General features: G+C 38.4%; 1 protein-coding gene and 1 long non-coding RNA gene across 3 annotated transcripts in view; one reads left to right on the top strand and one right to left on the bottom strand.

Annotated features, from left to right (window-relative positions):
- The window catches only part of LOC140515374 (uncharacterized), a 286278-nt gene that overhangs the window by 82632 nt on the left and 177572 nt on the right, over positions 1-26074 (top strand). The window lies entirely within an intron of this gene.
- Positions 1-26074, bottom strand: part of LOC140515370 (fibronectin type-III domain-containing protein 3A-like) — an 83362-nt gene that overhangs the window by 50531 nt on the left and 6757 nt on the right. For both annotated transcript variants that reach the window (XM_072626049.1, XM_072626047.1), the window contains exons 2-3: positions 7016-7143; positions 3256-3331 (exon numbers count right to left, since the gene is read on the bottom strand). In XM_072626049.1, coding sequence (XP_072482150.1) covers positions 3256-3331; positions 7016-7108 — 169 coding nt within the window. In that variant the 5' untranslated portion in view covers positions 7109-7143. The remainder of the gene's footprint in view (positions 1-3255; positions 3332-7015; positions 7144-26074) is intronic.

Consider the following 26074-nt stretch of genomic DNA (forward strand, 5'->3'; position numbering starts at 1 on the left):
AAGACAGCTTCACAGGTCAGTGAGAAAGCTCTTTCATTTGGGTGAGAAGAGAACGCAGCGATCTAGCCCTATCCTGGGGCAGCTGTAGCTTCCATTGTTGGAACCCTGGCCTAAAGTCCCTGGGGGAATTGAGCAGCTGATCTGGATTTCAGCTCTGAGGAACAACCCTGGGGTGAGGAGTGCTGGCTGGCATGGTGGAGTTGGTGGAGGCTCTGGAGAGGGAATCCTGCTCACAGACTGGAACGCAGGCCAGGAGAGGAATAAACTCCTCTCCCTTGATTGTGTCACCGTGGAGGAACTGAGAACTTACAGATCCCCAGAGCATACTCTTTCCTTGACAAAGAACTCAAAAGTCAAGTAACTGGCTGGGAAAATGCCCCCAAAAGAGAAAAAGCATAAGACAATAGAAAGTTACTTTCTTGGTCAGCAGGTATTTTCTTCCATCTTTTTGGATGAGGAGGAACAATGCATAATGTCAGAGGAAGTCAAGGCTTCTGCATCCAAAACCTCCAAAATAAATATGCGATGGTCTCAGGCCATGGAAGAGCTCAAAAAGGATTTTCAAAATAAAGTAAGAGAGGTCGAGGAAAAATTGGGAAGAGAAATGAGAGCAATGCAAGTACATCATGAAAGGCAAGTCAACAGCTTGCTAAAGGAGACACAAAAAAATGCTGAAGAAATTAACACCTTTAAAAATAGACTAACTCCAATGGCAAAAGAGATCCAAAAAGCCAAGGAGGAGAAGAATGCTCTTTAAAAAAGAGCAGAAACAGCCAAATGGAAAAGGAGGTTCAAAAGCTCATTAGAATGGAGCCAGACGGAAGCTAATGACTTTATGAGAAACCAAGAAATTACAAAACAAAATCAAAAGAATGAAAAAATAGAAGACAATGAGAAATATCTCATTGGAAAAACAACTGACCTGGAAAATAGATCCAGGCGAGACAATTTAAAAATTATGGGACTACCTGACAGCCATGATCAAAAAAAGAGCCTAGACATCATCTTTCATGAAATTATCAAGGAAAACTGCCCTGATATTCTGGAACCAGAGTGTAAAATAAACATTGAAAGAATTTACCAAACACCTCCTGAAAGAGATCTGAAAAGAAAAACTCCTAGGAATATTGTAGCCAAATTACAGAATTCCCAGGTCAAGGAGAAAATATTGCAAGCAGCCAGAAAGAAACAATTCAAGTATTGTGGAAATACAATCAGGATAACACAGGATCTGGCAGCTTCTACATTAAGGGATCGAAGGGCTTGGAATATGATATTCTAGAAGTCAAAAGAACTAGGACTAAAACCAAGAATCACCTACCCAGCAAAACTGAGTATAATACTTCAGGGGAAAAATGGTCATTCAATGAAATAGAAGACTTTCAAGCATTCTTGATGAAAAGACCAGAGCTGAATAGAAAATATGACTTTTAAACACAAGAATCAAGAGAAGTATGAAAAGGTAAACAAGAAAGAAAAATCGTAAGGGACTTACTAAAGCTGAACTGTTTACATTCCTCCATGGAAAGATAATATTTGTAACTCTTGAAACTTTTCTCAGTATTTGGGTAGTTGGAGGGATTACACACATATAAACAGACAGAGAGCACAGGGTGAGTTGAATAGGAAGGGATGATATCTAAATAAATAAAATTAAGGGGTGAGAGAGGAATATATTGGGAGGAGAAAGGGAGAAATGGAATGGGGAAAATTATCTCTCATAAAAGAGGCAAGAAAAAGCTTTCAATGGAGGGGAAAAGGAGGAGGTGAGAGGGAAAAAGTGAAGCTTACTCTCATCACATTTGGCTTAAAGAGGGAATAACATGCACACTCAATTGGTATGAACATCTATCTTACACTATAGGAAAGTAGGGGTATGGGGAGGATGACAGAAGGGAGGGCAAATGAGAGGAGGGGGGTGATTAGAAGTAAACACTTTTGGGGAGGGGTAAGGTCAAAAGAGAGAATAGAATAAATGGGGGAAGGACAGGATGGAGGGAAATAAAATTAGTCTTTCACAACATGACTACTATGGAAGTCTTTAGCAAAGCTACACATATATAGCCTATATTGAACTGCTTGCCTTCTCAGTGGGGATAGGTGGGAAGAGAGGAAGGGAGAGAAGTTAGAACTCGAAGTTTTAGGAACAAATATTGAGAATTGTTTTTGCATGTAACTGGGAAATAAGAAATACAGGTAATGGGGTATAGAAATCTATCTTGCCCTACAAGAAAAGAGAGACGATGGGGATAAGGGAAGAATGGGTTATGATAGGAGGGAGGGCAGATTGGGGGAAGGGGTAATCAGAATGCACAGTGTTTTGGGGTGAGGGAGGGGAGAGATGGGAGAAAATTTGAAACTCAAAATCTTATGGAACTGAATGTTGAAAGCTAAAAATAAATAAATAAACTGGAAAAAAAAGTGAAGCCAAGCATCCAGGAATAAGGAGGTCAGAGGCCCAATGCCTTTGGCAGACCCCAGCTAGCATGCTGAGTTCAATTTTGAGCACCACCTTCTAGGGAGGGCACCAATAAGTTGAAGGGTTTTCAAAAGAAGTAAAGAGGGTCCAGGATGGAGAAAGACCTCAAGCTCATGCTATATGGGGATCATCTGAAGGAATTGAGGATGCTTAGCCTGGAGACATGGGAGGAGGATGTGAATATAATGACTGTCTTCAAATATCTGAAAAGTGATCATTCAGAAGAGAGGTTAGATTGGATCTGCTTGGCACCAAAGGACAGGATTAGGAGCAATGAGCAGAGGTTATGGAGAAACCAAATTAGGTTGGGAGATCAGGAAATGCTTTCCAACAAGGAGAGTTGTCTCAGTGTGGAGAAGGGACTGTTTACAGAAGAAGTGGAATCCCCCTCATGGAGGCATTCAAGGAAAGACTGGATGATTACTTGTGGAGGGATGGCAGAGGAAAAACATTTGAATTTGACCTTGACTTCTGAATTATTTCATTTCAAGTGCCTTAAGGACTTGGCACATAGTAGGTACTTAAAAAAATGCTTACTAATTGACTTGAAGTATCTTAATGTATCAGAAGATGCTGGCAAGATGTAGACCATAAGCCCTGGATGTTCTGCTAATACTAATAAACTTCCAACTAAGGTATGTATTAACCCAAGAAGGATTAAACAGGTTTGACACAACTACTGAAAACACAAATATTTCTAAAATCTTTTCATGGTCTTCAATTCACGGCATTTGGTTTCATTTAAATACCACACATTTGATTAAACCTTCACTTACCTTGGATACACTGAACGTGTCCATCCTCAGTTCTAATGGTGAATGTTTCTCCAGGATTGACCTGTACCAATATAACCTATAAAAAAGAGCTATATAGTTAAGTGTGTTGTCCTTAATGACTAGAAAAGAGTCTATTTTTGCTTATTTTATGAGGGTCTCAGGATGGTCAAGGGGGGCCCACTGAGGGCAATCCAGATCTCTAGTGAAGAATAGATAGCTAGGCCAGTTAAATTAGCCCAAAGGAGAAATTAAATAGATCAATTACTTTAAATACATAGTTTTCCACCACCACCCCCTGCCCTGACCTTTTTCACTGCACCCTTCCAGCTAAAAACTGGAATCATAATAATTCAAGATAAACACATAAGAATTTCTCATCAGAAAACAGGTGATGAAAGGTATAAAGAGCAAACCTTAATTCATTTTTTGCTACAGGGTCCTAGAATACTTGATGAACAGTACACTGGAGACTATATGATCACCTTGTAGATCTCCTGTACTGGGCCAGCAGCTCTGACTAATGACCAACAAAATGAACACTAACGTTGCCCTCCACATGTAAAATGGTACAGCTGGCGACCAAAGCAAATGAAGCTGGATGACCGTTTCAACAAACCCTTCTTAACAAGTCACTATCAAAATTAAAAGCTGAATGGAGTCTCTCTGGATTTTCATTGCATTTCCATTTGTTAAAACACATTTTATTGGGGCCTTTTGTCTTTAACAAGAGTCTCTTCTCACCCACTCTCATTCCAATGGAAACTTCCCTTGTGACAATGAAAATCAGTTAAACAAAATCATTCAATACAGAAAACCTTTTCTGAAAATGTATAAAGTATCTTGTCCTAGTAGTCCCCCACCTTTCTGCTATGAGAGAGATTTCATTTCATTGGAGATATGAAGTGAGGGCCTGACATTCCATGTGTAAGGTTGGATTTCTCTGGAATGGTCATGTAGCTCAGTGGTATCAAACTCAAATAGAAACAGGGGCCATTAATCTGTACATAAAGAAGTCCTGCAGGCTGCATATTGACTTAGTTTTAAAATGTAATATTATCTCTGTTTTATTGTGTTTTTATTTCTTTTGTTAAGTATTTCCCTACAACATTTACATTTGGTTTGGGGCAGCACTGTGGGCTGCATGTTTGACAGCTCTATTGCAGACCATAAGAAAATGTTAGTATATGGTAATGGATAAAGTTGAATTCATCATCAATAAAATCAACAAAAGTGAAGTCTAGAGTATTTTATTTTTGTAAAATTATCAAAATTGTAAGTAGTTAAAATCACTGCTATTCAAAATGGCACTTTAAACATAAAAAAAATTTAAACTTAACAACTATGAAATTGTCTGAAGGAGTCAATAGGCTATGTTTCTATACCAGTAGTTAGGTGGCATAGTGGACAAAGCTTTAAACTTAGAATCAAAGCCTGCATCAGCCACTTCCCAGTTTCATGAACCTGGGCAAGTCAGTTAATCTCTTGGAATCTCAGTTGCTCATCTGTAATAGGAGGGTAAGAGTACCTATCTTCTGAAGTTGATTAGATTCAGAGGATCTAATGAGGTACCATATGAAACACGTTTTATAAACCTGAAAGGGCTATCTAAGTGTTTGCTATCATTATTATGTTCACGATGCCAGAAGACAGTTAAGTCGACTTAAAATTTCAAGAATGAGTATCATCACTTTTGATGTGATCATGGAACTCTAACAATAGAGGTCATATCCATTCTGACAACATCTCTGATTGAAGATGATGACAGCAGTAATCATCCATCCAGGAAGGATTGATTCTTCACACCAAGTCTTAGCAAGCAAGACTGCTTCCATGTCTGAATAAAGCTCAATCTACTTGAGTCCCCAAAAGAATGACTCAAGTATAGTTTGTTCCTAGCTACATGAATTTGGTGAGGACATTTCACTCCTCTGGGCTCCAGCTTTCTCATCTATACATTGAAAATATTCGGACTAGCTGCTTTCCAATGTCCCTTTCACCTCCAAATTCTAGGACTCCTATCTTTAGCCAGATACAAGTGGATGACCATCTTATCAGTCAACATAGTTAATTTTACTATGTGTGTGATGGAAGGCATTGGGATAGGTGGGGAAGTTATTCCCCTATCCTTTATTCAAAGTAAAATTTCTTCTGGACAAGTACAAGTTGGTTTTAGAAGTCAACTTGACACTTAAAGAGCTGTTTTATAAACATTTAAGCTTCAGAAGACTGTACCACTGTTCCATGAATGAACCCATCATTTAGGCAACAAAAAACTTCCCTGATAAACCATCCTTTTAATGCATCTTTATTTTATAAGCATAAAATTTATTTTCAGTAAAATGACCTGCTTTGTCAACTATTCAAGATACTACAATGTCCAGGCAATCTTATAGAAGAGGCTTTGTAAAATAATGAAGAGTGTTCTGAACTTAGAGTTTACTCATCTATAAAGCAAAGGGAGTGGATCAAAGGATCGATAAGCTCCCTTCCAGCTCTCAATCTAGGAATGGTGCATGCTGGGTCAAGAACTGGAGAAACATCTAGATAACTAGTACAGACATTACCCAAACATGTCTCTTTCCTTCTTTCTTTTTCTTTTTTCTTTTTGGAGGGGGAAGTGACTTGCCCAATTTCACACAACTAGTAAGTGGCAAGTATCTGAGGCCAGATTTGAACTCAGGTTCTCCTGACTCCAGGGCTGGTGCTCTATTCATTGCGCCACCTAGCTGCCCCCTTGTTGCTTTCTCTAAAGGCTTTCGTTCAGCCTATTACAAATAATGAATTTTTAAAAAATTATTTTTATTTTATTAATTTTTTTTATGTCATAATGTTATTCCATTCATATGCCACAAAAACCATTCTCCAACTGACAGGCACCTACTTTGCTTTTAGTCCTTTGCTACATCAAAAACATGCTAAGAATACTATGGTACAAATGAAGCCTTTTTTTTTCTTCTGTCGTTGACATCCTTATATGCTCAGCAGAGGGATCTTGGAGTCAAAAGGTATGGAGATTCTAGTCATTCCTTCCCCCCACCCCCATTCTCCTGGCATAATTCCAAATTGCTTTCTGGAATGGCTGGATCAATTCACAGTTTCACCAACAATGTGTCCATCTTTTCATAGATCTTCCAACATTGACCAATTCCACATTTTATAATCTTTGCCTGTTTGCTGAGTATGAGGTGAGATCTTAAGAGTTGTTTTAATTTGCATTTATTAGTAGTAATTTGGAGCAGTCTTTCATGCAGTGAATAGTTCAGAGATCTTTTGGGAAGTTTGATCATATTCTCACTTATCCAATGACAAATAGCTTTTGGCATATTAATCTTCTGGAAAGCAGACTCTTATTGGTGGTAGTAAAATGTTAAAAAACATACACACAAATACATACACACAATACTTCCTATGAATATATTGAATCTTCGTTTGGAAATCAATATTTTCTGACATTTTGGAGAAAGTCCAAAATTGTTACCCATTAGGGGCACCAAAACTTTTTATATATTTGGACAAAGTTGCATACAAGTTGATGGAACCCAAGAGATGTCTTTGAAAATTAGAGTGGATTATGATCAGCACTGATGAAGAAATGAAGACTACACTGTTAGGAATGATGACTTAAGAAGAACCAAAGACATGAGCTAATTGTTGGGAAAAATAGCACCAAAGAAAGAGTTTTGACCCCACATATGTGCATACATGTTATGGAATAACAGTTATGCTAGCCTTGAAATAACCAAATATCATCTATTCTCACCTGCTGCATGCTGTCCCCATTTACCATATGCGGTGGAAGAGGCATGTCATTCATTACGGGTGTAGGTTCTATAGCAGGAACCTGTTCAGCCATAATACATAAAAGGACTGCTTCTTACATTGATTAGCCTGTAAAAAGAAAAGAAACCTTAGGTTAATGAAATGAAGTCCATATTTCTTTCCTAACAAATCACTTTTCAAAATACTCTAGAAAGAAGTCATTTGCTTTCCATAAAAGTTTTATGAAAATTGCTTTTATAACAACAGACTTTTATAGAGGGCTTTAAAATGTCTCCCATTACAATATGTATATATACCTGTATACCCATGTACATGTGTGCATATAGGCCTGTTTGTACACACATATAGACAGCTAGGTGGCGCTGCAATGGATAGAGTGCCAAGCCTGAAATGAGAAAGACTCATCTTCCTGAATTCAAATCTTGCCTCAGACACTAGCTGTGTGACCCTGAACAAGTCACTTTATCCTGCTCGCCTCTGTTTCCTCATCTGTAAAATGAGCTGGAGAAGGAAATGGCAAATCACTCTAGTATTTTTGCCAAGAAAACCTCAAATGGAGTCACAAGGAGTCGGATATGACTGAAAAACATCTAAATGACAATATAAAATTTGAGCCCCACAACCACCCTGTGAGCTAGGTACAAATATCATTATTGGTAATTAATTACTCAAACATTAAGCACCTACTGTGTATGAGGAAGCACTGTGCTAAGCACTAGAGATGAAAGGATAAAAGTGAAATAGTCCACATTTCCAAAGAGCTGACATTCTAGTGGGGGAAACATGTACACATATGAGTACATACACAATACATCCAAAAGGGATACAAGGTTATTTTGGGGAGCAGTGTTGGAAAGCAAGGAAAATTTCATTAAGAAGGTCACACTTAAACTGCATCTTGAAGGAACCCAGGGACTCTAAATGGTGAGGAGTATATGCTAAGCATGGGGGACAAATGAAAAAGCAAGGAGATATGGAGTAGGCTGGTCCAGCTGGAATGTAGAGCGTCAAGAGGGAAGTAAAGCCTAGTAAGACTGGAAAGGTGGGAAGAAGCCAAGTCATAAAGACCTTTAAATGTTGAGCCAGAGGACTTTATAGCTGATGCTAAAGGCAACAAAGGGCCACTGGAATTTGTTGCATAGGGAGGTAAAAATGTCAGACCCGCATGTTTGGAAAGTCACTTTGGTGGCTGAGTGCAGGATGAACTGGAATGGGTGAAGATTTGAGGCAGAGACCCTAACCAACAGGCTTTCGAAAGAGTCAAAATGAGAGTAGATGAGGGTCTGAGCTAAGGTGAGTGGTAGCTATGTCAAAGAAGAGGAAGGAAGGTATATGAGGGATAATCTGGAGAAAGAAATGACCAGATTTGGCAACTGACTGGATATATGGGGTGAGGAAGAGTGATGAGTTGAGCAAGATGTTGCCAGGTTACCCCTATTTTACAGGTGAGGAAAGTAGCTTAGAGAAGATGTGTGACTTGCCCATGGTTATGCAACTACGAAGTGTCAGAGGTGAAACATGAACTCAGGTTTTCCTAACCCCCAATCCAGCACTCTAGCCATTATCCCACACCTCATAAATGAAAGGGCAGTTCTGAAGGTGGAATCACAAATTCTGGTTCTTCTCATATACTTGTGAGAAGAGGCAGCAAATGTGGCTCCATTTCAAAGAGCAATGAATGGCTGAACAGGAAACCAAAGTTAAGTAAGGTAGATCCAAGTAGGGGATTCCCAAGAAAAGTGCATTTCTAAATCCACTGGGTAAGATCTATTGAACTTCTACAATGTGTGAAGGACCTACTGCTTTTGATAAACGTTTCATGTGGCATGGCCAGAAAAGAAGCCAGCTTTCTAGCTCTAAGGCTATTCATTAAATCAAACTGCATCAACTAAACTAGAATTTAAATCAGGGCACTAAAAGTTTCCTCATCTACCCAGTGGAGGGAAAAATATCTCTTTTGCTCACCTTACAGGATTGGTATAAAAATATAATGAAATAGAGTGGAAATTATATGAAAATATAACATGCCATACAAATACAGAACAGTTCTTATGACTGTGAGACCCAGCAAATCTTTACCTTTTCACACCAGATAAAATGCAGTTCTCCTACATATGAACACTATATAAAAAAACTACCACCTGATTTCTAAAAAAAGGGGCCAACTTAGACCAGCCAACTTTTATGTCTATCAGTTTCCCAAACTGTGTAAGACAAAACTGAAAAACTACCTTCAAATTCATCACGTATACTCTTAGACAGTTAACAGAGAAACCACAAATAAATACAGTATTGCTCACACGGTACCAGGATAACAAGCAGAATCCTATGGCAGAACAGAATAGCATAAACACAGCACAGAACTTTGTTCCCTTTACCCATCATCCCTGAAAATCACCCCCCCCCCCTTATCCTTTACCAGAGCTGGTAACAGCATGGACTTGCCGTTTGTTGCATTCACTTTCAAGCCCTGTATGCTGGATCAGAGATTTGCAGTCTCCTGCAAACCCCGTCAAGGGCTTAGAGCTCTGTGATAACTACCTTTCTCATTGATGATGCAATAATACACCTCAGGCTGTCTCCTGGCAACCACTCTGTGCCCGAAGCTGCCAGTGCCATGCGAGATGAAGATTTCAAATGGCTAAGACAGCTATAATAACAACCACAACAATCTGGGGCCCAGCTGAATCTGGGTATAAAGCTTAATGATAATAGAAGCTAAAATGCACTACAGTTAAAACACTTTAAGTCAGCTGTGGAGATCAGGTCCAAAATTCTACCATTTCACACACAGACAAGATTTTGAGCAGGCCCATCAATCTCAGCAGTTACATTATGTTTATTGCCATCAACTGTGATACATGATCTGTAAAAGCATGATACTACCAGTCACAAACGTGGGCTAGCCTCCCTCCCGCAGTACTCACGGCCATCTGGCCAGGTGCATACTGTTTGCAGCCCTGCTTTATCATCTGTGTTTCTTCCAGCCCAGACTCTGCCAGCTCTCCAGCTACAAAGCAGCTAAATGGCTGCTGGTCTTAGTCCAAGTGTTAGACAGTAGTTCATTACATATTGGAGCTTCCTACTCGAAGCATCCAAGCCTGTTTAACAGGGTCTTTCCTTCTTAGGCTCAGCTGCAAAACAGGTCCAGAGAGACAATGAATGGTCTTTGCTGCACTCGACCAACAGTTTAAAGGCCCAGCCCTGTGGATGCAACTGTCCTGTCTAGTTTACTGTCCAATGCATTCTGCTGAGAGACTTTTGGGATTTAAGAGCTGCAAAGGACCTTGGAGATGATTTCTTCTGACCCCCTTGGTTGCTCGTTATACCGCCTCTCCTGATCTCCACAGCACTCAGGGAAAATAGTCATTAAAAACATTTTACAACTTAGGAGTTTAGCTTAAACAGCTAAGCCTGCTACCTCCTTTATTTTTTGCTCACCATAGGCATACAAAGATCTACTTACACATGTGTCTTATAAGAGTAGCTATATCACACTAAACCAAAGATGTTATAAAAAATTACCATCGCCACCACTGCTATGATTATTTTTATACTTTTCAGTGGCTTTCATATTTGTATCCTCAGGATCTGCCATATAAATAAGTACTTAGATGCTTGCTGATCAGTGGAATCTCTCTAAAAAATTCCCTAAGAATGTATAGGTGAAACCTATAGTAAATATTCCTTAAGTCAAGTTTTTATATAAATGGTAAACACTGCACTTGTCAAAACTGCACACCAAGTCAGAAAAACATATACCTCATATAAAATATGTTACTATTTATTTGCTTTTGGTTCACAACAGATGAAACTGCATAAATTATTTAATCATTCTTGATTACCTCAGTAAGTTATTTGCATTTGAATGTCAGACCATGTCATCCAATTTACCATTCACTGAATTACCACAGCATATAAAATATATTCATATCAGATGACATATAATTATCCCTACTAAAAATACCTGTACTATAGTGCTGCCAGTCGCAATGCTAAAATTAAATTATGCTGGAAGTGATGAGTCTAAACCCCCTATTTTTAGTGACTTATAGCTAGGCCCTAAAAATCTTCTCTTCCAGGAATGTGACATACCACACCTCAGTTTAGGAACCTAAACTTAAGTCTTATAAAAGAAATGAAGTGTTTAAGACAAAAATCAAATTCATCAGAGAGGGGGGAAACTCCTTCAGGAATTTTAACTACACTTAGTTGAAGGCATTCAAATGTAGTAGGCTTGTGTATTAACATCGTGCCACCTACAGTTTTAAACATGAACACATCTAACACACTTGTTCATTGCTGATAACTTTAGGTTTTCTCCTACTGCTCTTGTAGGTTATGTGAAGTTCAAGCTACAGTTATTTTTATTTCATGTAAAACAATGTTCACACAGACATGCATTTCATAAGGAGTCCTATGCCCACAACAGTACTTGAAAAAGTGTCCCAAAGAAAACCGGACATGGAGAATTTTTGTTATGGCTTGACAAAAAAGACAGCTAATTTGTTTTAGGTAACCCAAGTCGTCACTCATAAATGGCTTTGTGTAGGGGGTAGCACCTATAGGCAAAGCAGGGTATTACAGCTGAGTCCAGGCAGCACAAATTCCTAGAGAGCAGAGAGTTAGAGGTTCCTCAGTAGGAGAGAAGATTAGGCTTTTGGGGGGTCATCACGGTGACCAATGACAGAGAAAGGATCCTTGAGTTATCAAAGGGCTGCAAAGGAAAAGGGAACCTCCAGACGGATTCTACAATTGCCTGTGGGTCTGAAGCGCTGACATACTATGATCTCCAGGTGCGCTTGCATCCAGACTCCTCCATATTCCTCTTTTTTTGTTCTCTTCTACCCCCCCCCCCACTTCATTTGTAAAATAAGGGGGTTGGATTCTTTGACCTCTGTGGTCTCTTCTAGCTCTAAAACAATAACCCTGTGCTGTTCTTCATCTGAAATCTAAGAGCTCTTCAGTCCCATCTCTTATAGTAGTTACCACACTATTATCTTTTATCATAGTTATTTTTATATCTATGGGCATGTGTGTACACACACACACATATATATATACATATACATGTATGTGTATATAAAGTTATAAATAAAATAATTTTCTCCCATGTGAGAATCTAAGATCTCCAAGGGTGAGGAGTGTGTTTTATTCATCTTTGTTTTGACCACAAATAATTCTGACCACAAAAGATAAAAAGCCATGGTTAGGTTGTGATCTGCACCAGTGGAGGGAGGGTCAACAGAAGTAAAATCCACTGAAATATTGAAGGCTCACCTGTACCAAAATCTGATAAAAATGTACCTGTATTTCCTAAATATGTAAGGGTACGTCAGCTGAACACCCAACTAAAATGTAGATATGGATATCTTTAACTTGGAAAAAAATAATATATAAATGCATCAGGAGACTGAAATTCCAAGTTAAATACTGAGAAAGCGCTGTTGCAGGCTCAGCTCCATTTGATTCTAGGGCTAAAAATTGGCACAAACCCCCCACTTTACATGTCACGCTTCCATACCTCTAGTTGCCAAGATTCAGATCACTCACTCTAGGAATTCCATAAGTGATTCATGTACCACATATAGAAACTCCTCAATATAGTACAACATTTCTAGGATGAAAAGTGTCAGCCAAAGTATTCACATAACGTTACATGAGAAAATGTTGGCCCAGAGTTGCAGAGCGAATCTCAATTTTTCGAGAAGGTAGAAATATGAACCACCAACATGGTAGAAACGAATACTTCCAAGAATACTTCTCTGAAACAAGAAATTACTTGGCAACCTACAAAGTAGATCTAAACGTTCTGAAAGAACCAGAATTTGAAGGGTGTCTTTACCTTGCTCCGAGGATCTCCAAGGGTGATAAGCATCATTGATTAATTATGACATTAACTCATTTACTTAATTCTGAAAAGGCCAACCATGTTTTATAACCATTTTCATTATGTCCCAAACTAGATTTTATTTTCTATGTATGGCAGCTCACATTAATGTGTGATTTTCATTTTTTTTTGGCAAGGGTACATAATTCTCGTATAACTAAAGATTCCACAACTGTTACTCTAAAAAAAAAATCAGGAAGTGATTTGACATGCACTTTATGCTGGATTATCACTGAACAGATGCTAGCCATTTCTTATGGAAGGGTTTTCAAATTTTCCATTTATACTGCTTTACACTATTTTTCTTGTATCTATTAAGCATTATCAATACTTTGTCATTCTTCTCCACACACGACTCTGGCCCTTTTCTAGTTGCTTTAACCCTGCTAAAATCTGGGGAAATTGCACTGTATTCAAGGTCCTATGTGGCTGTGGATTTGGCTCTATTCAGTGGCAAGTATGATTATGTTGAAAAGTAGCAAGAGGTCGTAATGCTATTCATGCCGAAAATGACAGATAAATTAATTGTCAGATTGGTAAATAAGGCTCCCCAAAACATCACAGGTACACACTGAGTATGGTTTCACAATAATAACCTTAATAAATTATACCAAATACCATCCGGAATGCCCCCTGCCGTAACCCTGTTTGGATGATTATGAATTTACGAAATTGTTTTGTGTGGAGCGACACTCTCAATGTTTCACCCAACACTGAGGTTTTAAAGAACCAATTCGCTGCTAGAAGAGCATGCCAATAGTACATAAGCAAGGCTAGCTCCAACAGGTCTCCAACCACTTTGAAATAATATAATGAGAGCAAATCAAAAAGGACTGTGGTACTCTTGGCAAACTGGTTCAGGCATAAGACCTTTGGGGAATATTTTGAAAAGTGCCTAGAAGCCCACTGACTTTAAGCAGACCTGAAAACAAATCTCCAAGGAACACATTCAGTTTCTGCCTCATGTAACAACTCACATTTACTTAGCAGTTTGAAAACCTGAAACTCCTTTTCTCACAATAATCCTATGAAGGAGGTAGTACAAATGTTATCTTCATTTTACAGGTGAAGAAACTGCAGCTCTGAGAAGTGAAATGACTTGTTCTTTGTGCTCAGTCAGTGTCTGTGTGAGTTTGGAGTAAAGCTCATGCCTCTCCTAACGCCAGGCAGCCTGAGCCCCTAATTGAGCCATTTTTCTTTGTCATCTTCCCAGCCTCTTTAGAACTCTACATACCAATGGCTCTTGAGGAAGAAGAGAACATTCTTGCAGAAAAGGCGGGGAGGCTGGCTGAAATGAGGAGTGGAAGTTGAGAGCTGGAAAGGCTCTTCCCTAATTTAAACCTATTTCCTGACTCCAAGCCTGGGCACTGCCTGATCCCCTTCCTTAGTCTCCTTTGTTGGATTCTTAGCCAGGTCCCACCTGACAACTGTGCCTGTGCCCCGAGGTTTTCTCCTGGGCTCCTCTTATCTTCTCCCTCTCTATCACCTCACTTGGGGAAGCTCATCGGCTCCCATGAATTTAACTACCATCTCTATGCAAATTATTCTCAGCCCTAACCTCTGTCCTGTCCTCCAGTCTCCCATCTCCAACAGTCTACTGGATATTTCAAACTGCATGCCCATTGCCATCTTCAATTCATCATATCCAAACCCAAACTCGTTATCTTCCAACCTTCTCCCTCTTCCTAACTTTCCTATTAATAGAGGGAGCTGGGTGGGGCAGTGGATAGAGCGTCAGAGCTGAAGTCAAATCCAGGCACTTAGTGGCTATGAGACCCTGGGCAAGTCACTTAAACTATTTTAGTTTCCCCATCTGTAAAATGGGGATAATAATGGCACCTAGTTCCCAGGATTGTTGTGAGGATCAAATGTTCATCTGTAAAGTGCTTTACAAATTTTAAAGTACTACATAAATGCAAGTTGCTTATTATCGTTGTGAAGGGCACCACCAAGCCCCAGTCACCCAGCCTAGGCATCGTCCTTGACTCCTCACTCTCACATATCCAATCTGTTGTCAAGTTCTACAATTTTACCTGCACGCTATCTCTCGCATATGCCTTCTCTCCTCCTATAAAGCCACCGCCCTGGGGCAGACCCTCGTCACCTGACTGTTTCCCTACATCCTCTCTCCCCACTCTGGTCTGTCAACCACTCAGTCATCAAAGTGATCTTCTTAAAGTGCAGGTCGAACCACATCACCTCCCTTCATTCAAACTCCAGGGGCTCCTTATCACCTCCAGAATCAAAGAGAAAACCCAACCTGGCCCCTTCCTACATCTCCAGTCATACTCTGATCCAGTGACATGGGCCCCCTTGGTATTCCTAGCTCTTTGCCTGGAGTCCTCTCCATCCTTCATTCTACTACCCTGTGGCTTCCTTCAAGTTTCAGCTGTTCTTCTTAATGCTAGTGCCTTCAGTCTGGGATCATCTCCACTTTCCCCTGAATATGTCTTGTTTGGAACATAGTTATTTGCAAACTGTGAGCTCCTTGAGGGCAGGGACTGCTTTTTTTTTTTTTTGCCATTCTTTCTTTTCCCCGGCACTTAGGACAGTGCCTGGCACACAGTAGGTGCTTAATAAATGTTTCTTGACTTGGCAATCTACTAAGTCACCTTGCCTCCAGATTAATTTTCTTGTCAGGTTCTAAGTCAAATATCATCAATTCATGTAAATTCAAGAAGATAGGGCTAAGAAATTCCTACAGTAAACAAATACTTTAAACGAATTCTTGGGAAAGAGCAATTTAACTCAGTAATCACTACATTTTAATAGTTTTAAAAGGAGCATTAATGATAAATTCTAAATACCCTATTCTACTTTTACAACTTTTCAAACCTGAGTTTACTATATTTTATAGCAGATATGTTAAAAGAAAATGCCACACAAACAAAATGTGCTTAAACAGTATTGAGGAAGTCACATTTGAATTCTTCTAAGTATTGGCTTTCAAATAGCAATCTGGCTTCCTAAGTCATTGCTCAACTGAAACAGCTGTCTTCAAAATTCTGAATGATCTGTCAAGTTTGATGGCCTTTCCCCATCTTTATCCTTCTTGACTTGTCTCCATCATCTGACATTGTTGACTACCTTTTTCCTCCTGAATTCCCTCTCCTCTCTTGGTTCTTTCAGGTGGGTGTCCACTCAAACACTTTTTCTGTATCATCATCTATATTCCACCCCTTCCCATTGCATTGTTGGTGACCTCCTCAGCTACTATAGGTTTAAGTGTCATCTGTATGCAAATAACTCCCAGATCAATGTATCCAGCCTGAGTCCTTCATTGCCAATTGTGTTAAGTCTGATGGGAATCTTAAACATGTCGAAAACAGAATTATCATTCCCCTCAAACTTACCCCTCTATCACCCCACCCCACCCCTAATTCAGTCACATGCCAAATCTTATCATTTCTACCCACATGCCTCTTCTCTTCATTCACATGGCCACTACTCGAATTCTTGACTGAACTACTCAGATAGCCTCTGACTTAGTACCTCCAGGATCAAATAGCAAATCCTCTCTTGGACATTTAACACTCGTCACAAGCTGGTCCTACCTTACCCTTCCAGTCTTATTACACAGCATTCCCATCCAAGCACTCTATACACCAGCCAAACCAGCCAACTCACTATTCCTTATATTTGGAATGTATGTCCTCCTCATCCCTGTCTCTCAAGGGGCAATATGGTACGGTGGATAAAATTTGACACTTGGATTCAGAAGACCTGAGTGCAAATCCTGCATGCAACACTAGGGAAAAGTCACGTAACTTTTCTCAGCCTCAGTTTTTTCATCTGTAAAATGGAGTTAATAATAACACCTACCTTATAGGTTGTTGTGAGGATCAAATGAGATAGCCTTTGCAATTCCTAAGGCACTATATACATGTTAGCTGTTATTACTATTCACTTCTACACAAAACTATTCCTGATACCCTCTTCCCACTGGTAGCACTGTCCCTCCCTTCCTTATATATTTTTTTCTCTTTGGTTTTATTCTTTATAAGCTGAGGTGTCACAGTAAACAAAGTCAGACATGGAGTCAGGAAAACCTTAGTTCAAATCCTATCTCAGACACTTACCATGACCCTGGGCAAGTCATTTCAACTTCTGACTCCGATTCTTCATCTGTAAGATGGTGATAGTAATTGCCCTTAACTCCCACTGTTGGTTTGAGGATCAAATGAGATAAACATGGAAAGTGCTTTGCAAATGCTGAAGCACTAATAAATGCTAGCTATTATTACTTATTTATGCATTTGTCTCCATGATTAAAGTCTAAGTTCTGTTTGAATAGAAATTATTTAATTCTTTGTATTTGATTCCCCAGCACTGAGGATAGTGCCTGGTACACAGTAGGCAATTAGTAAAATGATGTTGTTCCTTTGATTGATGCATAAGCTGATAATGGTCAGAATTCTAGACTTTTTTGGCAAAAACTTCATTATTCTTAAGGATGGCATTAATGTTCTATAAGCCAGAATAAAAAGCGGTAATAAGTGAAATACTAGATTTTAAACTCCTTGAGAATGGAGACCATGTCTTATTAATTTAGCATATAGTAAGTGCTTAATAAAGGGTCAATTAAATTGAATTTAAAGGAACAATTAAAATTACAATAAGCTTTATTACATAACTCTGCGAACCTGAAATTCTTCATATATAAGAATCTCTACAATTGTTGCATCCAGGAGTTAAAGGTACACTCAAGTACTACTTAATTTCTTGAGTCTTTGGTTTAAGAAAATTGGTATTTTGAGACTAAACTTCCTTTACTCACTAGGAAATTTATAGAGAAATTATTTCAAATTTTATATCAAGAGCCACATATACTACGACAAAATTGTTTGAGGTATTACTATATTCATACTTTCAGATTTCCATGGAAAAACCCACTTACTGATATTACAAATTTTAAGAGTAACTTAATCAAATTTCCAAAACCTAATTTTGATATCATTAAGTTTTTCTTTGTTTCAAATTCTAGAAAGATATTTCCTTTTGGAATGAGACACTAATGGATATTCAGTGGGCAATAATGATTTTTTAAAAATTTCAAAATGGAGATTACATGAAATAAGCCATATATTTAAGGTTGCTGGCATGAATGTAAACCTCTTAGAAAGTTTTTCTGGGATTGGTGACTTTAGGGTAAAGTATGCACTATTCAACATGAAGATATGCCCAAACACAGTTTTCTGTTTTTTAGTGACCAAATTCCATAATGATGATCATCTCTGACAAGCCTATTAGACCCAGACATGCAAATTAGCACATGTTTATGTGCTCTGAGGCTGAAGGAAATCAAGGAAAAAACTCTGCCTCTTCTTATCAAGACATTTGACAAAAATCAGTGGGGAAAGGGGGAAAAGTACACGAGTATATTTCTTCTAAAAAGATGCTTAACATTGCTTTAGCCTAGTGATACGGGAAACTAGCAGGATCACTGGGAATTTTCTGGAATGACAGATCTAGTGCTGGAAGGGACCTCAGAGGCCCTCTATTCCAAACCCCTCATTTTGCTAATGAAGAAACTGAGGTCTACAGAGGTGAGGTGAGGTGATTTGCTCAGTCACATAAGTAGCATGTATCAGATACTGGATTTGAACCAGGTCTTCTGACTGCAGAGCCAGTGTTCTTTCCACCATACTATCCTACCTCCTGACCAATCTCTGGGGTAAAGATTTTATTAACATTTAGTCAACGTTTCTGTTATAGCATAGTGCTGGGATCAGAGTCATTGGGAGAACTAAACCAAAACCTCAGCAAGCTATATAAGCCTCACTTTTCAGTTCCTTCATCTGTAAAGTGAGGATAATATTTATACTATTTACCTCAAGACTGTTATAAGCCAAGTGCTTTGGAAACTTTAGAGCACTTGATAAATGTGAGCTATTACAGGTCTCTTTATTCCAATGTGGCTGCCAAACAGCACCCATTCATTAGTGACAAGCGCTATAGGGTCTTTTGAAAAATTTTCCCTACCTAAGGCAATAAGTCACTGGCACATAGTTCTTCACACTATCCTGACTACTCTTCAAAAGACAGATAAGACTGGAGCTTGCTGGTATTTTTTTTTAACAGCCTACAAGGCTGGGCTACCACTCAAAAGCATTTTAAAATGCAAAGTGGAGCACATCAGCAAAACCGAGGTTTGGTTTTTTTTCTCAATGTACTAACAATGTAGATCTTAGAAAATAGTTAAACTTATCAGAAATCATTTAAAGTTAAGAAACTCTAATGAACTCATCTATAAGTAACTTTATTTTCTAAAAAGTGAGAAGTGAGCTTGGTTTAACAGAAGGGACAGCTGAGCTATAACATCTGAAAACACCATCTGGTGAAAATACACTGCATTGTCAGTAATATTTTTTTAGCCAGCTGCTTTGTAAGTACTTGAGTTTGGAGCCAGAATTTTCTTGGCCCCATGAAGATCCTTTTCACATGCATTCTACAAACAAATACCCACAGCTTTTCATTGATAATACAGCACCAGATTTTATGAGCTGAAATAAGATGGCACAGCAATAAAGTTATACCTTACTGAAGGACTGTCAGAGAGAGTGAGTGATACATGAGAAAGAATTAGCTAGCAAGGGTTCTTAGGGTCGGAATATCCAAAGAAGGTTGCTTTAAAAAGGCTTTGATAATCGTATAACACTCCCTCCCCCTTTTATGGAGAGGTAGAGAATACTATTCCCACATGTACACCCTCCAACCTTGAAGGTGGGATTCTTAACCCGAGCTCTGTGATTTTGGGCTTTTTTTAATAAACCATTTCAACTTAACTGGTGTCCCCTGCAATCCTACGTGTACTATTTTGTATACCTTAAAGACATTATTCTAAGAAGGGGTCCAAAGACTTCACTAGACTTCCAAAAAGTGAATCCATGACATACACAAAATGGTTACGAACCCCTGATTTAGTGGAACTTCAGAAATTTCAGCCCCTAAGAGCCTCACCAGGAGATGTAGGGATTGACTGGAGACTCATTTCCACTGCAGGGGGTTTCTGTTCCTACAGCCCTGCACCTCACTAACTTTTTCACTTGCAAGTCCCTGAATTTTCTATAGAGCTGATCAAGACTCTGCAGGGATTTTCTAGTTCTTAAGTTGTTCAGGAATGGGATCAAGTATTCCAACATAAGTCTCCTTTGGTCACAATTCAGTTGACTGAAAAAGTGGCCTAAGAGCCCACTGGAGAATCACTGGGGTTGTGTATTAATAATTTGGAGACACGGTAAAAAAAATAGCTTAACATCTTTCAAGAGTTGAATTCAGTAAGTTCAAAGGTATATTTGTTATCATCCAACAACATAGTTACTGAGACATTGAAAATTAAAAGTCCAAAACAGTTAGCTGGGCTGTCATCTTCCCTAGGAACCAGTTTTCTTAAGCTGAAAGGGAGTAGCATTAAACACTTCTAAGATGGCAAATGACTTTTTGCTTCTTGTAAGATACTCAGGTGTCAGTGGTACAACAAATTTAAATAGTTCATTTCTGTGGAGGAAAAAACTCACAACATTATAGAAATAGTACTCTTTATGATGACTAAATTAAGTTCTGTGAAAGTCCACATAATTTACATTATAAAGAAACTGGTCAAATCAACAATCTCAACCCGATTTCTTAGACTTAATACAGTTGAGAGGTAGCTGTTTTCAGGCCCAGTCCGAGTCAATTGTCTCCCATGTGCCGAATCCCTTTTCCTAAGATGAATGCTTTAAGGATGGAATTGAAGAAATGTGTATCTTGAAGGGTAAGATGAATTAGCAAATTACTATAAAGTCAAGGTAACTGGAACTTGCAGGTCATGTTACCATTCTCAAGGCCAGAAAGATGTATTTTGGAACATACACCCTTGAGAAGGGTACAACTAATCAGGGAAGGATGCACAATGCAAAAGCTACTGTTTCTCTGTCCACTGGAGATACTGCAAGGGATAAGAAATTAATAGGCTAGGAGTATAACAGAAATCTAGGTAACATAGAGAAGGTACAATCATCAGTCTCCCTATCATCCCAACATATTCAGGAAGTAGGGAAATACTTTTACCTTGCCTTTAGTTAATAATTAGCTGTTTAGAATCAGAAAACAGAATCCCCTTGTAACCCCTGTATGATGGGGAAAGCAAAACAAGACAATTATAGGCTTTCTATAAGAGGGTTTAGATAAGTATACCATATATACAGGGCCTCATGATACCCCAGGGGATATAATTTGACCAACTATCTTGATTTCTGTGGCCTTTTTGGGGAGGGGGGCACCTAGGTAGTGCAGCGGATATAGCATCAATGCTGGAGTCAGGAAGACCTGACTTCAAATCCAGCCTCAGACACTTCCTAGCTGTGTGACCCTGGGCAAGTCAGTTAACCCTGTTTGTCTCAGTTTCCTCATCTGTAAAATGAGTTGGAGAAGGACATGGCAAACCACTCCAGCATCTTTGCCAAGAAAACCCTAGGCAGTGTCATGAAGAGTCAGACACGGTTGAAACAACTAAACCACAAGAATCAGTTTAATGAATTGGTTCAACTTCGGGTGACATTCAAGTTTAATCAGTTTCAAAAGTCTCAAGATTCAGAGAAGTAAGTCCTGCTATAAAAATCTGTCATGGGAATATTATTGCTCGATCTGCCACCCAAACACAGGCATCACTTAAGAGAACTTTCTTGACTTTAACCAAGAATGATCTGCTCTTTTCCCCTTCCAAGAAACATGGATGGAGACAGAGATCAGGAAAAGGTGACAAAGGTAACCCAAACCTGAATAACCTATGAACGTTGTGTAGCACTATTAAGAGTTCATCTCTAAGTACTTGTGAAAATTATTTAAGCTAGAAATCAAAACTGTTACTCCTGTAGAGAGATGACTGATTAGTTGTTTTACCTTTCAAAATCAATTTTCTAGCTTTAATACTGGGTAACGTAGACATTTCAGGATTTGAGAATACTTACCTTTGGCATAGCATCTGTCTTTCTGTTCAGAAATAAATCACATACTGTGTTTTGAGGAGAGAACAAGGAATTCCTCAGTGCTTAAAAGACAGAGAATCAATTTAAGGTGCTACAAATACTTGCGTAATCTGACCACTTAACGTCTAAGAGTAAAACCAGGCTTGCATTTCTGTTTGTCTTTGCCACAAGGATAAGTATATCTTCATGATTTGAAGCTAAAATACTGATATCAGATCAAGCATATGGCACAAATAGAGGCATCTTCATTGATGACATTTCAGTCACAAACTGGGGATCCAAATAAAAAGCCAATATAGTAGGTTACTTTATTTCTTTGAACAGATAACTTAACATTTGTTTTAACTGATGCTTTCATCTCTCACATATAGCAAGATAAATAACTACATAATGAAGGACAGTTTGACAAAGGCTCGGTTGCCAGGGATTTTTTTTCAGTGTAGAGAATCTCTCTGGCTGTTTCAAGAAGGGCCCCTCCCCCCACATAATCTATTTTCCATCTCATTAGGTAGGTCAATTAACTATTCTCTCTACTAAAGTACCTTTCTCAATGCAGCTTTTACATTTTGCTTTCCATTCTCTTGAAATCTCCCAATAAAATTCTTCTAGAAGCTACCAGTCTGCTGCTTTTTTTCTCCCCACAACTTTGTCATTATTCTCTATAGCTGTGATGTTGCACATATGAAGCACTTCTTAAAGAAATTATCATGTGAGGAAAACCACAGAATATTGAGGGGCATTTCCACAAAGGGAAAAAAAAACCTCACGAATTCATCTAGGCAAGTTCTGTGTATATTAACCTTAAACTGAAACAAAGAATTAAGCAGAAAATTCTGGCATCAGCCACTTCAGAAGCAGGGAGGCAGGAGAAAAAAACAAACAAGCTAAAAGAGATATTCAGACACCTCTGCAGGGTTTACAATGCTGACTTCTGGCTAACTAAAAGGAAAACACCTTCTGAGTTTCAAAACTGCTTCGAGATTTGCAGCAAAGAGAGCTTTAAATGGCTTATTGCACAGAATAATAACAATAATTTTATGTCCTAGTACATACCACATAGAGAAAACACACAGCTCAGCCATGAGACTTACATGCATTTAAACACTAATACCAATGTGGAAAAAGTAAGGAAAGAAAGGAAGCATACCAGTTTATGGATTTTTAAAAAAATAGGAACTACTCTATTGCCTTCTTGGTCGGATAATCATCACTACCATATGGTACCTTACAGAAGATGAAAACAAATATACTAAATTAGATTGGGCTAATTTTGAAAACTTTCAAAAGAGTGGAAGTACTATTCTAAAACTAAACACATTTTATCCTGTGGCATAAATGTGTTCATTTCAAAGAGTACTATTCAATTTCTTATGCTAGGCACTATTAGCAACGTTTCTTTAAAAATGAACTATCTCTTAGAATAATTCAACCTGATTCAAGTTCACAAAAGCCAATATGAATTCTCTTTCCCCCAAATTCTAAATTCTAGACCTAAATTCTAGGCTCTGACTCCCCGTAATTTCAAAATTTTCATTACCTTTTTTCATTTCCAACAGCCAAGTGTGTGCTTCAATTCAGAATGCAGAGTTCACTGTGTAGCTCATGTTCCCTACTCCATTCCAAAAATAGTATTCATCAGACTTGGAATTCTCCATGACAACCACTTACTCAGGTCTTTTATTTTTTTTAAATGGAAATATGAAGTTACATACAGGTGCATTAAGAGTGAACCCTGAAATATCACAAAAGTAATTTCTGGAACATACTATTGTCAAGTGTTTGGAGATTTAAGCCTTCTGGGAAATTTCCAGGTTGAAAGCAGATTATTATATTCTGTTACTCCTTTCAATTTATATTAAACATCAATGCTAATTATGTAAAACTTTCATAAGGTGCAATCTTCCATTATTTTAGTTTTAACCACTAACAATATAAAACTGCATTATTCTTTGACTAAATCATGTTTCCTAGTTTATAAATATCATAATGCTGATAAAAACTTCGGTTTGATAAAGTAAGTATTCATCATAATAGCCAGCTTTAGGTATAGCATGAATGAACAATATGTGGTTACGTGTTATAAGACAATGAAAGATCAGCATATTACATAGATAATTTCTTTAAGGATTTTTAATTTTAAAGACCTAGTTAAAGCTATTAAAATGATCAAATGTATTTAACATTAACTTTTTCTTTTTGTTTGATATATTTCAGAAGGATTTACATTTATGTCCAAAAGAGAAATGATGTTACATAGCAGTTACACGATAATAACAAATTTTTAATCACGGTATTTTCCCAAAGATACGAGTAACTTTAGAGATGGGCTATGAGGAAAGCAATGAAAAATGATCAGTATTTTCACTAAGTAGATCAACAGACCCCCCCAAAGTCAGGAAACCCCAACATAAAGGAGTTAAATAACAAAGACTGGTACCTCCACCCCCAACCCTGAACTCAAGGCCACTCTAGTTCCAGGCCTTGTTCCAAAAGGCAACTAGTTTGTTTCTGAGCCCAGGTCCAATGTAAGACAATTTTCACTGCATACTAATTAGGTTAGCTAGACAAAATTTGGTAAGTTTTTCTCTCATTGAAAGATGTAATTTAGTTCCTCCTAAGCAAAAATTCAACACTTTGACCTATTTACAAGAGAAAAAAACCAAACGACTGTAGAATGCCTATTGTCTAGACTAACACACAGTTTGATGGACAGCCCATAAAACTGGGCCATCCGTACATATATCTTGGAAAGACACTGTGTGAGGACAAGGAGCTGGGCCCAGAATTAAACAGGAAGAAGAGAATGAGCTGGATTGCCTTTAGGAAACTGTACAGTGCTTCTAATGACCCCAAGCTTCATCTTGAAAACAAAGAACCGTCTTTTTTTGTAAACATTATTATTCTGATATTGCTATATTGCTGAGTCATGGAAGGGGGGAGACCCCCCAATCAGTATTCGAGGTTACCCCAAAAAGCTTTGGAGAGGTATATGATGGGCACAAGAAGACCACAATACATTACAAACCCAGGGCTGTACAAGAGAAGCAGCATAAAGAATGTCATTGGAGAGATGGACAACTGGAAAAGAAGGTGAGCAGGGCACGTAGCAAGAGCAAGAAATAACTAATGGGCAGCCTTTGTATTCCATTGCTGTCTGTGGAATGTTAAGAGAAGTAGAGGAAGGCCCCCAGCATACTAGTCAGATCCCCTCTAGAAGATTTATAGGAGGGTATGAAAAAGTCACCCAGGAGGAAAGAACATGATTGAGTTGTGATTTATATCATTGGAAAGAATACCAATCCTGATAAAAGATCTACAGAAGTATAAAAGTAAGCAGATACCATGAAATTATATGATTTGGGTGACTACAACCAGAAAAACAAGGCAAAAGCTGTGCTTAAAGAATGGTAACTCAATAAATATTTATTGAGTTAAATACTAGGTGGTGCAGAGGATAGAGAGCTGAATTTGAGACTAAGGCCTGAATTTTAATCCTACCTCAGTCACTTACTAGCTGTTGTAACCATGGGCAAGTCTCTTAACCTCTCAGCTTCTCAGTTTCTTCATCTATAAAATGGGGTTACTAATAGAAACATCCTCCCAGGTTTGTTGTAAGGACCAAGTGAGATAATATATGCAAAAGTGCTTTGCAAACATTAAAGTGTTCTATAAATACTAGCTAGTATTAAATACTATATGCCCAGCATTGCACTACATACTGTGGAAGAGATAAAGTAACATATGGCATGATCTCTGCCTTTAAAGGCTTTCCAGTATCTTTGAGATGAGGCTTTCACAAATGAAATATTTTATACATAGGAGACAGAAGAGGTGCTCCCTTATTTATGAATGCCTCATTTATATAAATGTCCAACTAAACACTCAGACCAAAATCCTCTTCACTACTTCTACTCCTCTAGATAGCAACCAAACTGTTCTGGATCAATGGTACCACCTGGTGGCCAACACAGAACTATCTAACCTAACATTTCTGCTTTACTTCTCCCCCCCCCCCCCAAAACTTTAGCTCTCACTACGCCCTAGGGAATGAAGATTCCCTCCAACTTGCCTTTCTTTTTTTGCCACTGGTATTCACTTAATTCCATCTCCAGCAATCACTTTCTTAAACATACAAATAATCTTTTAAAGAGAACCATGGGTTCAAATCTTCAATGCCTGT

Source organism: Notamacropus eugenii, chromosome X (genome assembly GCF_028372415.1).
Source record: "Notamacropus eugenii isolate mMacEug1 chromosome X, mMacEug1.pri_v2, whole genome shotgun sequence".
Lineage (NCBI taxonomy): Eukaryota > Metazoa > Chordata > Mammalia > Diprotodontia > Macropodidae > Notamacropus > Notamacropus eugenii.